Here is a 16,881-nt window from a genome sequence, read left to right as displayed (position 1 = left end):
GCAAACGGCAGGTAGAACACCTTCTCAGGTGCATCTCAGAGGCCCGTCTCTGGTCAAGCCGGCAAAAGGCCTCATCGTCTCTGGAAACTCGGCACCGTCGGTGACTAAAACAAAATGAGCCCAAACTAAAGAAAAAAGCTTTTGGTTTCATCAGGAAGTAAGCATCAGCATCTGAACGCACAGGGGGAGGAGCCAGAGTCATGTGACCAACAATTTGTGTGTTTACAGGTGAAGAATTGCGCTTTGGTTTTGATCTGGAGACAACCTCATTTGGGATTGGTGTCACAGCAGTCAAGTTCAACGGGTTCAGTCTCCCTGTGGGATCAGACGCCACCTGGAGCTTCCTCAGACAAATCATCATCATCATTATAATCTATGCGTTAATCTCTTATCCTAAATGTGGTAAGGAGGAGAGAAGGCGCCACAGGCCGGCGTCCGGGGGTGGGTGGGGGGTGGGGGGGAAATGTGTGGTGTTTTATCCGGTGCCTGTGCCCAGGTGAACAGGTAGAGCAGGTTCAACCATGACCATCAATGGAGGAAGGGTGGAATCGCATCTCTGTAGGCGGAACAAGGGAGAAGGGGGTCATTGACAGGAAGGTGTTTCCTCAGGCAGGTATTTGACCCCGAACTCTGGATCAGGACCATCCCTTAATAATCATCCAGGCGTGTGTGTGTGTGTTTACCTGGCTGAGCTCGAAGCTCTCAGGTGTGTGGCCTTTAGGACCACTGACGCCATTCAGAGTGGGTGGAGTCTCCCAGCTCTCCCCCTTCCTGCAGAAAAAACTGAGCACAGAATACAGTGAGAATGATGAAGATGATGGCGGTGGTGGTTGTGAGGACGGTGAGGACGATGATGGTGAAGGCCTTACTTGCGTCTGTATGCCAGCAGGACGAGCAGCAGGCAGCAGAGGATGCAGGCTAGGCCACTGTGAAGGCCGACCAGCAGAGCGGACGTCGAGCTGTCAGCCTGATCGCAGTTACAGCTTGAACCAGCTGAGGGCGACAAACATCACATGTTACACTGCTTCCATTGGTGACGGTGTGCAAGAGGTCAGAGGTCAGGCTCCTACCTGCTGCAGCTCTCTCTCCCTCTGCCAGAGATACAAGGCGGCGGTTGGACGGACTGTCTCCGTTCCCATTAAACGCCACCAGCTGGATTTCGTAAATGGCCGCCGGCTCTACAGGAAGTAAACAAACAGATTATCACAACGCTGTATCCACTTCCTGTCGGGCTGCCTGTACACACCAGCCTCATACTCACCCAGGTGGGAGATGGTGTGGGTGTTGATGTGTGCTGGGAAGGTTTCCTGCCCCTGCACTTCTGGGTTGGAAACACTGCGGTACTCCAGTCTAAAGCCCTCCAGCTTCCCCGGCTTGCTCGGAAGCTCCCAGTACACCTGCATGGCGGTCTGGTTCAGGACCTTAGTGAAGAAACTGGGAGGACTGGGAACTGTGGGGCAGACAGTGCCTGCGGTCATTCACAGAGACAGCATCTCCAAAACGTTTAAACATGGTTTTATTGTGATCAGAGCAGGTCTACCCCACCCCAGGCCCGCACCTCTGAGGTCAAACCCTGTTCATGACATCAACACATCAAACAGTGTTTCTGCATTCATCCTCTGAAACATAAAGATGGTGCTTAAAGCCTCAGGCTGGGTGGGTGTGCCCTCTGCTGGCAGATGTGTGGAGCTGCACCATCCTTCTATCAAACGTCTGATCAGATTACTGTTCACTAATATGAAGCCAATCCTTCTCTTTGTGTGTGGTAGGAAGCGCTGCCCTTACACCGATGCATCTTTACCAGAAACTTTTACCATCCTACAAATCTACAGCTTCATCAGCTCCATTCAGGACCAAGCTGCAGACCTTCATAGCAGGCTTCAGCTAATGTTTTCACGTCATTGTGAGTAGATCTGAAACACCTCGTGAACTCAGACCCAGGAGATTACTTTTAGGTGGAGGTCCTTTTCCGAGGCTGGAATGCTGTGGCACCATCTTCAGATGGCGAGGTTTTATAGATATTAGATATAGTGTGAGTGTTTTCAGTGTTAGCAGTCAGAGGTGACCTACCACCGCCCAGCGTGCTGGCCATGATGCTGTCAGACTGCTGGCTGCCTCCCAGCGCCGAGTACGCCTTCAGGTAGATGGAGTAGGTGGTGGCAGCTTCCAGGTTGCTGAATTCGTGTTTGAAGGTGGTTTTACTGACGGCCTCCTGCAGCTCAGCACTGTCCGGCTCTGAGGAGGTCACAGATCAAAGGTCAAACAGGTGAAAGCAACCACAGTCGGTGATGGTGCTGCAGACTGATTGATTGGGATTATCGGTTACACGCACCAATCAGTCTCCAGGCAATCAGGAACCAGTAATTATGCCCCCACAGAGAAAGTTCATATCACGTCATTACCCTTAAATCTCATTTCTAGTCTCCTCACACGGACGATCTCAGACTTAAAAATACCAACCCCACCCTTCTCTCACCGCCCAGTTTCCTGATGTGCAGGACATATCCGATGATCTGCTGGCTCACATGTTCTGCCGGCTGGTCCCAGGTCAGCTGCAGGCTGCTGGAGCTCAGCGCCGCCGCCTGGAGGCCGCTGGGGGCCTCGGGCAGCTCTGAGCCCTGGCTGATGGCGAGGCGAGCGCTGGCCTGATTGGTGCCAGCGCTGTTTTCGGCAATGCACTGGTAGATGGCTTCATCCTCGGGGGTGATGCGGGTGATGGCGAGCGTCCTGCAGGTGGTGGCAGAGAAGAGGTGGGACGTTAAACCGTGCAGTAACCTCACAGAGAGAAAGACCTTCTGAGCGTAAACAGAAGGATCTCACGTGTTCCCGTTGGTGAGCTTGACGTTGCCGCTGGGTATCAGCAGTTTGCCATTCTTCAGCCAGATGAGGTGGGGGTCGGGGACGCCGGACGCCGTGCAGCTGAAGACGGCGCTGGCCCCTGCTGGTCTGGAGACAGACTGTGGCCACTGAACAAACTCTGGAGGAGCTGCGGTCCAGAAGACAGAGCGTTACAATTTCAACACAGGGCAAACCTGAGCTGGTGGTTTACCCTCTGAAAACTTATTCTCTGTGAGGCCTGTGGGGGGATGTGCCGCAGCACCATCACGAGTGGAGACGACCAGGAAAACTGTCAGAATCAGACAGACTGTCATGATCCTGGGTCTTTTGACCCAGCGTTTTAAGTTTGAGTTTATTTTGTTCATTAGGTTATCTAAGTTCATTTGTTTATTAGATTCCCCTTGTGTTTCCAACCCCTGTTAAGTCTCCCTTGTCCTTCATGTGCTTCACGTCTGTGTTTCTTATGTTGTCATGTTTGCGTTTCATTATGTTTCCCATTTTATTTTGAAAGAGGTCCTGTGTCCCTGCATTTTGTTTTACTCTTCCCCTGTGGCGTTGTTATGTTCATGTTGATCTACTGTGCCTTTCTGTTCCATGTTTCAGATCCCTATGTTCTGTCTCCTCAGTCTGTTAAGTTCACGTCTTGAGTCCCGTCAGTGTGTTTCCTGTTTTACTTTCACAGTCTGTTCTATGTTAATGTTTCTAGTTTTGCTTCCCTTGTCTCGTCCTGCTTAATTACTCCCAGCTGTGCTCTCCTCCTGTGGCTCATTCCCCCTCGTTATCCCTCAGTGTATTTAAGCCCCATGTTTCTCTTTGTCAGGGTTGCGTCCTCCCTCATAGCTGTGTGATTTTTCCCTGTGGCTCCTTGTGCTTTAGTTTTCCTAGTTTAGTTTTGTGTTGTTTTTCGTGTCCCACTCCACGCCAGAGATAAAGCTGTGCTTTTTGAGTTTACTTTTCGTCTCTGCGAGTTTGCGTTTGGGTCCTACTCTTGCCTGCACACAGCCGTATTGTGACACAGACGTGCTCATTTTATCTAAAGAACCTCAGAAATACCACAAGTGAGGAACGCTATCAAACATCGTAGCAGCGCCGTAACGGGGAGAAAAGCCACGAGCCCAAGGTCAAAACGCTAACACGTATTTAATTTATATTTAATGTAACTGTAACAGAGGTTTATACATGTCTTCAAAGGTGATGCTGAGTCTTTGGAGCCACCTGGTGGATGAATAACTCGCTACATAAAGCTAATCACTAAAAACGCATCATGTTATCATCACACGCCGTGTCCTCAGAATGAAAACTTGAGCTTGTGTCTCTGTTATCTTTGAACAGCACTTTGACCTTTGACCCCACCACCACACACACATACACACACACAGACACAGCTGTCTGTCTCCACCCACTTCATCTCCATGGCTACAGGGAAACCGTACACACACATCTCTGTCACCCCACAAGAGCCCCGCCCCCTCCCACTCTGAATGGAAAGAGGGGGAGGTCAGGGGTCAGAGGTCACAGGGGAGGGGAGGGGAGAGGTATGAATAGGAGTCATTTATAAAAGTGTGTGTGTGTTGCTCTTGAACTTGGGGTTCTGTATCTTAGGAGGTCAACGGTCATTATCCCTCCACAAATAAAATGTATTTATGTGTCCACCCCCATATCTGACACACACACACACACACACACACACACACACACACACTTTTTATCATTTTTAGCAGGACTGTATTTTGTGTATTTGTACTTTCCTATTTTCTGTTCTGTTTCTGTGTTGTTGTTGTGTGGGCTGTACGCCAGCCTGAACGATGCACGGCAACAATAAAAGACTTTATCTTTAAAAACTCTTCTGATTAAACTGCTGAGAATATTTTTGTTCATTTTGCGTCTCCTCGCTTTTATTTTCGTGTCTCTGATTGACATGTTTGTCACGCGTGCTTTTTGTTTGCAGTTAGTTTCACAGTGGCACACGTGTAAAACGATGAAGTCGTCTTTGTAAAAACAACTCAGATGTGATAAAATGATAACTCACACCAGCTACAGACAAGAAAACGACGCACCCTGAAACTAACAATAGAAATAAGCTGAATTAAACACAACAATAATGATAATAATAATAATAGAAGAAATGATTTGATGTTAATGCGTCTGTCTCTGATGGGAGTCACGTGGACGTGTCGGTGAAAAGAAGGTTGTTACGGTGGCTTCTTCTTCCTACTGTTTAGGTCTCTGTGGGCGCTGCCGCTGATGATGTGTGAGCCATCTCCTCTGGATGCTGTTGTGTAACAACATGTTCGTCACATACTGTGTGAGTGGAAAGCACTTTGGGTGTTAGTTTTGTTTTTTGTTTTTTGATTTTCGGATTATGTGATGGTTTCAATTACTTCTATCGTTGTAAGTATTCTTCCCTTATGACTTGGATGTAAATTAAAATACTATTTCAGTATCTAAGGCAGATAACCTAAGTATGAAGAATGCTTACATGATGTACATATTGTGAATGCCTGCTTTTGAAACCTTAATAAAAATATGAATAAAAAAAAAAAAAAGGAAAGCACTTTGGGTGGTTTTACTTGTGCGTTAAGTCAAACTGACTTCAGATGGGTGCATGAGGGATGAACCCTTTCATGCAGGACAAGGAAAGCTGGATCATCACACAGAGCAGGAGCCGCGGTCGGGTTTAGACCGAGGCTGTCTGTTGTGGCCCTGCCCGTTTGTGCACTCGTGTTTTTGTGGTGAGGACAGTCTGCAAGTCTGAGTGTCAGAGTGACAGACGGAGTTTCAGTGGGAATAAAGTCCTCATTGTGAAGTGGGGCTCTTCTCATGCTAATCCAGATTCTCATGAAGCTCTCAGTCACACACACGTTCACAATGGGCCTGTGTGACCTCTGACCCCTCCTCCTACATGACCTCTGACTGAGCTGCAGCTGAGCGAGCAGGACAGGAGTCCCTGAACGTCTCACACGTCTGCGTGGAGCTGCAGAGGAAACTCTGATCGGAACCACATGGAGTCCTCGGGGCTGTGCGCTGGTCTTTCCACCGTGTGTGGGAAAACACTGTGCCTGCTGCGTAGATGACACATGGCTGCACGCACCCAGAAACTGCAGGAAAAGCTGCAGCCAGTGCGTTTTTCTCCCACAAACTCACATATAAGATCATCAACACCTCACGGTTTCAGAAACAAATGCGTCTGACGCGCTCACGTGAACAGGAAGTGAACTCTGAGGTGCTGCTGTCACCTCTCTGATTTACAGAGAGGGTCAGAAGTCACATGTTGGGGGTGAAGAGTCCGACAGCAGCAGGCTGAACTGAACTCGACACACAACCAGTCAAGTTCAAGAGCTGACAGATGAACACACACGCACACTGCATGTGTGTTTGCACACTCGACATGATGAGGTGGAGCTGAACAGATGGAGCGGTTGCTCTGCAGCTGCTCGCCGCTGTGTTCGCAGGAAGTCTGCCTTAGGCTTGTTCTGAGGATCTTATTGGTCAGTAATCGTGTTCTTTCCTGTTCCACCTGAGTGCTCGAAGCACTGCCTCATTCACACATAACACCAGCACTTTTTTCTGCACCTGTACTTCCTGTCTGACGTCCTCACTCTGGTGGATGCATCTGAGGGCATCTTTCCCAGGAATATTTGGGACTGAGTCACCGATCTTCCTATTAGTGGATGATTGGCTCTACATCCTACGCGCCCAACTTTCAAGGAGAAGTGTCAGTCATGAAGGAGCAGCAGGTTTGTTTCAGTCTGCACACCAATCATTGATGAGGGGCCAGCAAATCAGACTCGCTGCCCGCCATCTGAGTCACTTCAGTACCAAAAGCTGCTCCTTCAGGAGAACCAGAACCAGAACTCGCTTTGACTCATTTTCAACCAGCAGCAGTTCCTTCATCGCTGTGCCTGACCGACTTTCTCTGATAATCACAACCATTCCGAATGGATTTGTCTGAAACTTAGTGTGAATAGAAATAAAGGTTTATTCAAACAGAACAGACGCCGTACATCCAGAAATGTCCCTCAGTCTGAAGATCAAAGATCTGACCTGCAGGACTTCTAAGGTGAAAAGTTTGAATGTTTAAGGTGAGGACAGCTCGGTCACATTTGGCCAGCTGATGTGTTGTTGCTGTGTGCAAGCGTACCTACCTTGTACAATGAGGCGTCCAAGCGCCGTCCTCCTGGACCTGCTGCCCGGTCTGTTAGCCGAACAAACGTAAACGCCTGAGTGCTGCAGAGTGGCATCAGAGATCATCAGGTTTCCTGTTCCCAGAACCTGGATCCCCTCCACGCCAATGGACCGGCCGTCTGACCGCACACAGACACCATCATTAACACAGCTGATCTTAACAGGTAATCAATACTAATGATTGGATCAATGAGTGCAGGAGGAGGCGTTACCGAGGCGACTCCAGGACACGATGGGCCGGGGGTTTCCTGTGGCAACACACTCCAGGATGGCGGTCTGGTGGACATTGATGGTGAGGTTCTGAGGGCCGGACAGGATTACGGGCTCCTTGTAGATCCTGGATCCTGCAGCTGTGTCCAGAAGACCAGAAACCCTCAAAAACACCCCAAGACTCTGTTTACCCTCACTCTAGACTCTTTCTACCCTCAGTCTGGACTCTTTCTACCCTCAGTCCGGACTCTTCTACCCTCATTCAGGACTCTTCTACCCTCAGTCTGGACTCTTTCTACCCTCAGTCCGGACTGTTTCTACCCTCATTCAGGACTCTTCTACCCTCATTCAGGACTCTTCTACCCTCAGTCTGGACTCTTTCTACCCTCAGTCTGGACTCTTCTACCCTCAGTCTGGACTGTTTCTACCCTCGTTCAGGACTCTTTCTACCCTCAGTCCGGACTGTTTCTACCCTCATTCAGGACTCTTTCTACCCTCAGTCCGGACTCTTCTACCCTCAGTCCGGACTCTTTCTACCCTCAGTCCGGACTCTTCTACCCTCATTCAGGACTCTTTCTACCCTCAGTCCGGACTCTTCTACCCTCATTCAGGACTCTTCTACCCTCAGTCCGGACTCTTTCTACCCTCAGTCCGGACTCTTCTACCCTCATTCAGGACTCTTCTACCCTCAGTCCGGACTCTTTCTACCCTCAGTCCGGACTCTTCTACCCTCATTCAGGACTCTTCTACCCTCAGTCTGGACTCTTTCTACCCTCAGTCCGGACTCTTCTACCCTCATTCAGGACTCTTTCTACCCTCAGTCCGGACTCTTCTACCCTCATTCAGGACTCTTCTACCCTCAGTCTGGACTCTTTCTACCCTCAGTCCGGACTCTTCTACCCTCATTCAGGACTCTTCTACCCTCAGTCCGGACTGTTTCTACCCTCATTCAGGACTCTTCTACCCTCAGTCTGGACTCTTTCTACCCTCAGTCTGGACTCTTTCTACCCTCATTCAGGACTCTTTCTACCCTCAGTCCGGACTGTTTCTACCCTCAGTCCGGACTCTTCTACCCTCAGTCCGGACTCTTTCTACCCTCATTCAGGACTCTTTCTACCCTCAGTCCGGACTGTTTCTACCCTCAGTCCGGACTCTTCTACCCTCAGTCCGGACTGTTTCTACCCTCATTCAGGACTCTTCTACCCTCAGTCTGGACTCTTTCTACCCTCAGTCTGGACTCTTCTACCCTCAGTCTGGACTCTTTCTACCCTCAGTCCGGACTGTTTCTACCCTCAGTCCGGACTCTTCTACCCTCAGTCCGGACTGTTTCTACCCTCATTCAGGACTCTTCTACCCTCAGTCTGGACTCTTTCTACCCTCAGTCTGGACTCTTCTACCCTCAGTCTGGACTCTTTCTACCCTCAGTCCGGACTGTTTCTACCCTCAGTCCGGACTCTTCTACCCTCAGTCCGGACTGTTTCTACCCTCATTCAGGACTCTTCTACCCTCAGTCCGGACTGTTTCTACCCTCAGTCCGGACTCTTCTACCCTCAGTCCGGACTGTTTCTACCCTCATTCAGGACTCTTCTACCCTCAGTCTGGACTCTTTCTACCCTCAGTCTGGACTCTTCTACCCTCAGTCTGGACTCTTTCTACCCTCAGTCCGGACTGTTTCTACCCTCAGTCCGGACTCTTCTACCCTCATTCAGGACTCTTCTACCCTCAGTCTGGACTCTTTCTACCCTCAGTCTGGACTCTTCTACCCTCAGTCTGGACTCTTTCTACCCTCATTCAGGACTCTTTCTACCCTCAGTCCGGACTGTTTCTACCCTCAGTCCGGACTCTTCTACCCTCAGTCCGGACTCTTTCTACCCTCATTCAGGACTCTTTCTACCCTCATTCAGGACTCTTTCTACCCTCAGTCCGGACTCTTTCTACCCTCAGTCCGGACTCTTTCTACCCTCATTCAGGACTCTTTCTACCCTCAGTCTGGACTCTTTCACCCTCACTCTGGACTCTTTCTACCCTCACTCTAGACTCTTTCTACCGTCAGTCCGGACTCTTCTACCCTCAGTCTGGACTGTTTCTACCCTCGTTCAGGACTCTTTCTACCCTCAGTCCGGACTGTTTCTACCCTCAGTCCGGACTCTTCTACCCTCAGTCCGGACTCTTTCTACCCTCAGTCTGGACTCTTCTACCCTCATTCAGGACTCTTTCTACCCTCAGTCCGGACTCTTTCTACCCTCATTCAGGACTCTTTCTACCCTCATTCAGGACTCTTTCTACCCTCATTCCGGACTCTTCTACCCTCAGTCCGGACTCTTTCTACCCTCATTCAGGACTCTTTCTACCCTCATTCAGGACTCTTCTACCCTCAGTCCGGACTCTTTCTACCCTCAGTCCGGACTCTTCTACCCTCATTCAGGACTCTTTCTACCCTCAGTCCGGACTCTTCTACCCTCATTCAGGACTCTTCTACCCTCAGTCTGGACTCTTTCTACCCTCAGTCCGGACTCTTCTACCCTCATTCAGGACTCTTCTACCCTCAGTCTGGACTCTTTCTACCCTCAGTCCGGACTCTTCTACCCTCATTCAGGACTCTTCTACCCTCAGTCCGGACTGTTTCTACCCTCATTCAGGACTCTTCTACCCTCATTCAGGACTCTTCTACCCTCAGTCTAGACTCTTCTACCCTCAGTCTGGACTCTTTCTACCCTCAGTCCGGACTCTTCTACCCTCATTCAGGACTCTTCTACCCTCAGTCTGGACTCTTTCACCCTCACTCTGGACTCTTTCTACCCTCACTCTAGACTCTTTCTACCGTCAGTCCGGACTCTTCTACCCTCAGTCTGGACTCTTTTTACCCCCAAATCGGGCATTCAGTCTTTAATTATGTGAGTTTTGCCTTACAGAACCTTGCCCTCAGTTTTGTCTTACCAGTGACAGTCAGCTGGGCTTCGTGGCTGTAGCGAGTGTTGGCGATGTTTGAGGCGATGCAGCGAAACAAACCGCTGTCAGTCCGCTGAACGCCGGTGATCTGCAGCACGCCATTAGGAAGCAAGGTGTACCTGTACACAAAGCATATACAAACAGGCTTGAATCCTTATACGTTAAAATTTAATCTCATCACACTTCACTAAAGACATACCTGTGGTTATCGGTGCTCAGTGAGCATCTGTCTTTCTGCCAGGTGATGTTGGCCTCTGGGATACCATTCACCTGACAGGTGAGTCTGGCCACACCCCCTACATCCACATGCATGGACTCTGGGTGAGAGAGGAACTTAGGGAGGGCTGGTGGGAGGTGGAGAAGAGACCGTTAGTACAGGTGGGTCACGTGTGTGTTACTGTGAGGTTTGTTTGATGTTTTTTGTGTGTTTGGGTGGACGGCAACTCACATGCGAGCTGGACGCGGGCCTTGCGGCTGACCAGCATACCATAGCGGTTCTGCACTGCACACTCGTACTCTCCGGCATCCGTCTCGTTGCTCTCTCGTCTCTTGGAGAAATTTCTGATGAGCAGCGTGCCGTTGGTGAGCACTGTTGCTCTGGTACCAGTCGCTATGGGAACCCCATTGAGTCTCCAGGTGATAGCGATAGGCCCCTCCCCCTCCACCTGACAGTCCAGCATCAGGGGACGGCCCCTGACCGCAATAACATCACCAGGCTCCTTCAAGAAGGCCAACTCCAACGCTCCGAGCACACCTAAGGGGAAGCAGGAGGGTCAGGGGCGGAGTCTCAGTGCACGTTTCTGATGGTGAAGCAGGTTTAAAAACACAAACACTCACTGACAGGAGGCAGATGTGGAGATGAGGGTTATGATGATAATAAGGGCGAGGAGGTGGCAATGAGGTGGCGATGATGATGACTGGAAACACCTGCCCAAAGCAGTATCCAGGTGACTCCGGCAGGCAGAACTCAGGGCTCGCGTTGACCCTCAGGCTATGATGAACACATGAATGTGACGATGGCAATGATGACAAAGATGGCAATGATGTATATGTACTGAAAGAATCAGAGCCAGTGTTTGTTATAAATAAACTGGGAACGTTAGAAGACTGCATGCACCCAATTATAATCAATCAGGTCTGTCACACAGACTGAGGTTCTTTAAATTACGTGTTACTACACCTCTCATCATCTGAAGGCCTGGACTGAACAAGAAGCAGAAAGCAGCGGGGCTCAGGTCTGCAGTGTGTTGTTTCCATCACGTGGTGAACGAACTGCTACAGCGCTTTCCTGCTCCACCTCAGAGCAATTTATACCACACATTATTTCTACAGAATTCTTTCTGTGATGGATGTGTCAGAGAGCAAAGTGGACCTAACATCTTGTCCAGGGATATTTGGCATGCTGGAGCAACAAACTAAACCGCCACCTGCTCTACAGCCACAGCCACCCCTCAAACACAGCACAGATCAGCCTCTCTGCGGGCCCCCTCTGCGGACCAATGCAGGTCTTGTGTCTGTTTATTATGCTGTTCAGTGAATGCATCGTTCCTCCTCCTCCCTCCTCTGGCCCTTTTCAACTTGAACTTGGTTGAGGTGACTTTCCCAGGCTCCCCCCCTCCTCCCCATCGCCTCTTTGAGAGGATGCTGTGGGAGGAAAGACTGAGTCTGGCAGCAGGACCAAATCCTTTAGTGTGAACGACGACAATAGAGAAACAAAAGTTAACCAAGACACAACACCCCACCCCCAAAGGATCCCACAAACAACCAAACACACCAAACCCTGCAGCTGCCGGACCCCAGGACGCCTCCAGGCCTGCAGCTCCTCATAAACATCCATCACTTCAGCCTCTTTATACAGCTTCACGCTTGTTTCCACAGACTCTGAGCACAAATCACTCTAAAGGCCAATTTCATCTCCTTGAAGAGGAGAACAGGAAAACATGTCAAAATCTTCCTTCAGCACCAACACCGGGCTGGCACAGGGCCGGCAATGGGCCCACATCACTCCTCTTTATAAAAGCAACGATGAATCCTGATGACGTCACGTCAGGAAAAGTCAAAACTGGTTTAAACAGGAAATCATCAGCACGAGATCGGACCCGACACCATGTAGGTGTACAAACCAGGTGTGGACCGTTCACACCTTTTGGTGTCCCGTGACAACACATCTGGACCACAGCAGGGCGTGCTTTATGCCAGGGGTGTCCAACTCCAGGCCTCAAGGGCCGGTGTCCTGCAGGTTCTAGACCTCACCCTAGGTCAGCACACCTGAATCAAATGATTAGTTCATTACCATGCCTCTGAAGAACTTTAAGGCATGTTGAGGAGGTCATTTAGCCATTTAAATCAGTGGACACTTCTAAAACCTGCAGGACAGCGGCCTTCGAGGACTGCAGTTGGACACCCCTGCTTTATTCAGACTGTGACTCGATAAAGAAGCCGATGCAGTTCTGGCCACGGATCAACCCAGAGGCGTCTTTATTCTGGAGGACGTCAGTGGACACAGACAAATAACCTGGATCGTGGGCAGTATTGTGTCTCGTGTTCAGCAGGTGTGTGATAGCGAGTCATGCTCACAGATCACGACTCAGAAAAACATCAGCTGATGTTTCAAACCATCGAGCTGCTCAAGTGAAGCATCTGATGATGATGATGATGATGATGATGATGATGATGATAAGGAGGAGGAGGAGGAGTTGTGATGGAGGTGGAGGACAGCTGTCTGATGAGCTGATGATGTCACATGTCTCCTCCTACAGGATTTAATCCTTCGCCTCCCATCTGGGTCCCCGCCATGGGGGTGGGGTTTTTAAGACACTGGAGCAGACAGTCTGCCCCCCACCCCTACCCCCCGTTTAACCCTAACCTGCCCCCTAAATCCCCTGAACTGAACTGAACCCCCCGAGGCCTCTGCAGGTCATGAGAGCTGCCCCCCCCCCTCCCTTCCATTCTGCGGTGTGATGTCACACGCCGCTCTGACCGTGAACTTCACGGTTTCATGGTGCTGACAATGGATTCCCCACAGACACGGGAGGTCTGAGCCCTGAGAACCAGACTGTTACCCTGCCCACCCCCTTCCAGGTCACATGTCTGCATCTGCCGCCGACCCCACCCCCCACCCCATCCCACTACTGCTAATCACGCCAATTAACAGTCTGAGTTTTGTTTACCAGCTCGATTTTTACCAGAGTGCTCAGGTGTGCCAATCAGACCCCCACAGACCTGCACAGACCCCCCACAGACCCCCACAGACCCCCACAGACCTGCACAGACCTGCACAGACCAGCACAGACCCCCAGAGACCCCCACAGACCTGCACAGACCCCCACAGACCCCCACAGACCTGCACAGACCTGCACAGACCAGCACAGACCCCCACAGACCTGCACAGACCAGCACAGACCCCTACAGACCCCCACAGACCTGCACAGACCAGCACAGACCCCCAGAGACCCCCACAGACCTGCACAGACCCCCACAGACCCCCACAGACCTGCACAGACCTGCACAGACCAGCACAGACCCCCACAGACCTGCACAGACCCCCACAGACGTGTACAGACACCCACAGACCCCTACAGACCCCCACAGACCTGCACAGACCTGCACAGACCAGCACAGACCCCCACAGACCCCCACAGACCTGCACAGAACCCCACAGACCTGTACAGACACCCACAGACCCCTACAGACCCCCAGAGACCCCCACAGACCTGCACAGACCCCCACAGACCCCTACAGACCCCCACAGACCTGCACAGACCTGCACAGACCAGCACAGACCCCCACAGATTTGCACAGACCTGCACAGACCCCTACAGACCCCCACAGACCAGCACAGACCTGCACAGACCTGCACAGACCTCCACAGACCTGCACAGACCGCCACAGACCTGCACAGACCAGCACAGACCAGCACAGACCCCACAGACCTGCACAGACCTGCACAGACCTGCACAGACCCCCAGAGACCAGCACAGACCCCACAGACCAGCACAGACCCCACAGACCTGCACAGACCTCCCATCAGCTCTTGGGCGCTCTGGGTCATCAGCTGACTGACAGTCTGGAGAGTTTCTCGCTCTCGACACATCATCAAGTTCAACAACAAAACACACTGAGCGCGCTCAGTCTACTGCATAGAAATGAGTCTGATGAATATGAACGTGACCTTCTGTCCTCATCACACACACACACACACACACTGTGGTTTCATAGAGATGGGAACTTTAAACCAAACTGGAGTTCAGAGCCTCACAGACACACTGGGACCAGTTAAAACCAGTTTATTATGTTTTACTGTCCAGAAAGGAGCCAAGAAAACACCTGAGAGACTGTAAACAAACAAAGAGAGGAAAACAATGATGGAAGAAATGAAGGCATAATCAAAGATATAAAGAAGAAAGGAAGGAATAATAGGTGACCTTTCAAAGTTAAAGGAAGAAACAAAAGGAGGCATTAAAGGAAACAGGAAAAGGAAAGGAAGGATCACAGAGAATTACAAGGAATGAAGAAAATCAAGCTTTTATTGCTGTTTTTCATTTTACTGTCACGTGACTTCATGTCTTCTCATTCTGAGCTATGACATTTTTTCAGATCTTTCATTTGTGGTTTTCTGAATGAGCTCTGCCTCATCACACGCTATTCTGTAATCTAACTGGTTTAGTCAGTGTGAGTCTGACCTGAGCAGCAGAGTCCCTCCAGCAGCAGCAGCAGCGTCCAGCTCCACGTCTTCTTCATGCTTTAGGTTAAATCCAGAACATCAGATGCACGCAGGTCTCAGCACTGCTCTTCTTCCTTTGCACCTTCTTCTTCTGAATCTGAAACCTGTGCAGCTCACATGCGCTGCTGAACTCTGCAAGTCTGACTTCAAATTGAGCCTGCACTCAGGGGCTGAGGGGGAGGAGCCTACAACGGGGGGCGGGCAGGGAGGAGAGAGGAGGTGGGAGGAAGGGGTTCTGCTGGCTTTATTTTAGTAGAAGTCTGAATTGACTCGGGTGTGCAGGTGTGCTGCAGGCAGGTCCTCACCTGTACCTGCTGCTGAGGTGCAGACGGTACGTGTTTGAAGACAGCAGCTGATAAGGCGGCACTGACAGCGGTTTTTTGGTTCAGTCTAAACGCCCACTTCCTTCAGCTCAAACATCCTGCTGTGGTCTCACTCTGTCCAAACGAGCACTTTAACAGGACAGAGTACAGGTGGAGGTGGAGGGGGCAGTCAGCAAGTGTAAGAATTCAAAGAACTGAAATTTAAACAGAAAGTGGAACACAGGGTCAAAGGTCAGATACTCATGTAATAACAGGAGAAAGTGGGGCAAAGAAACAGAAAGGAGGAAGTAATCACAGGGTTAGACACGCAGCCAATAACAGAGCAGATCCAGGGCAGCGTGGCAGGTGTCTCAGTGAAGACGGACAAGGCTTCCAGCTTTGATCCCACAGGTGAGCTGATCAATCTACAGGTGAGTGTTACACTGTTATTGTGTAACACTCACCTGTGATTTTAACTCGTCTATCCGAGTTAAAATCCTGGTTTACCTCTAATTTTCTAAAGCTCAATGAGGATAAAACTGAGATCCTCCTTATTGGCACCAAATCCAACCTTTTGAAGGCGAACCATTTCTCACTTACCATCGATAACTCCACAGTTTTCCTTCTCCTCAGGTTAAGAGCCTTGGTGTCATCCTAGACAGTACACTTTCTTATAAATCACACATCAATAACCTCACCCGTTCTGCCTACTTCCATCTACGTAACATTAACAGATTGCTTCCTTCTCTTTCCACCCAGTCTACGTCCATTCTTGTACATAGTCTTGTTACCTCCCGTATTGACTACTGCAATTCTCTTCTGCATGGTCTCCCCCAAAAATCCCTCCATAAGCTTCAACTGGTTCAGAACTCTGCTGCTCGCATTATCACCAGAACCCCTCCTACCAGCACATCACCTGTTCTTCAGGAACTTCACTGGCTCACAGTGAAAATCCAGATAATATTCAAACTTCTTCTACTCACCTTCAAGGCCATTCATAACCCCGCTCCTTCTTACCTTTCTGACCTGTTAACCACCACCTGTTCTGCCCGTTCACTTCGTTCTTCTTCTTCTGTCCAGCTTACTGTACCTTCCTTCCACCTCACCACCATGGGAAGCAGAGCTTTCAGCTGCTCTGCTCCCAGGCTGTGGAACTCTCTGCCCCCTGAAATAAGAAATATTGGTTCTCTCCCCCAGTTTAAATCCCAACTCAAAACTCATCTGTTCAAATCTGCATATTCACTGTGAATCCACTGTTTGTTCATTTTATCTTGTGCTTTATTTTATTGTTCTTATTCTGCCATTGTTTTACTAAGTGTTTTATCCTATTGTAAAGTGTCCTTGGGTGACTTGAAAGGCGCTCATAAATAAAATGTATTATTATTATTATTATTATTATTATTGTGGCACCATCACGCCCGTGCTGCTGATTCTCGGACCTTCACCCAGCTCAGTGGACGGTGCTAATACAAAAAGAAGAAGTTAAACCAGGCGTCTCACACTCAAATGAGCGGGCTGGCACTGGAGGGCCACCTTAATGTTCAAGGAGTACAAAGTGTTTGTTTTTAACCCTGTAAGACCCAGGCCATCAAAAAATAACCAGAAAATTCTCATGTTTTGGAACTGAGATGTTTATAAACCCTTATAACAAAATCCACATTTTTTCTGCAGCAT

The 16,881-nt window shown here is 49.9% G+C and overlaps 1 protein-coding gene across 1 annotated transcript; it reads right to left on the bottom strand.

Annotated features, from left to right (window-relative positions):
* Positions 1–475: 475 nt before the first annotated feature.
* On the bottom strand, positions 476–14,922 carry LOC146699564 (immunoglobulin superfamily DCC subclass member 3). The gene is made up of 14 exons (XM_085472752.1): positions 14,865–14,922; positions 10,631–10,936; positions 10,382–10,526; positions 10,171–10,301; positions 7,236–7,373; positions 6,984–7,142; positions 2,821–2,986; positions 2,477–2,727; positions 2,071–2,235; positions 1,262–1,450; positions 1,071–1,178; positions 870–993; positions 684–783; positions 476–556 (listed from the first exon to the last, which is right to left on the bottom strand). The coding sequence occupies exons 1-14, from the start codon at positions 14,920–14,922 to the stop codon at positions 476–478; spliced, it is 2,121 nt and encodes a 706-aa protein (XP_085328878.1).
* Positions 14,923–16,881: the final 1,959 nt, after the last annotated feature.

This window comes from Copadichromis virginalis, linkage group LG11 (genome assembly GCF_057382275.1).
Source record: "Copadichromis virginalis isolate Kocher_CV1m ecotype Utaka linkage group LG11, C_Virginalis_male_GT1.1, whole genome shotgun sequence".
In the NCBI taxonomy this organism is placed as follows: Eukaryota; Metazoa; Chordata; class Actinopteri; order Cichliformes; family Cichlidae; genus Copadichromis; species Copadichromis virginalis.
The sequence above is the reverse complement of the archived record's forward strand: the minus strand, read 5'-3'. Positions and strand labels throughout refer to the sequence as shown.

Coding starts and splice junctions, on each gene's coding strand:
- LOC146699564 (XM_085472752.1), bottom strand. CDS start 14,922: ATGAAGAAGACGTGGAGCTGGACGCTGCTGCTGCTGCTGGAGGGACTC. Junction 2,987..6,983: donor TGGACGCCTCATTGTACAAG/GTAGGTACGCTT, acceptor TCTGGACCGCAG/CTCCTCCAGAGTTTGTTCAG. Junction 2,236..2,476: donor GCACATCAGGAAACTGGGCG/GTGAGAGAAGGG, acceptor TGACCTCCTCAG/AGCCGGACAGTGCTGAGCTG.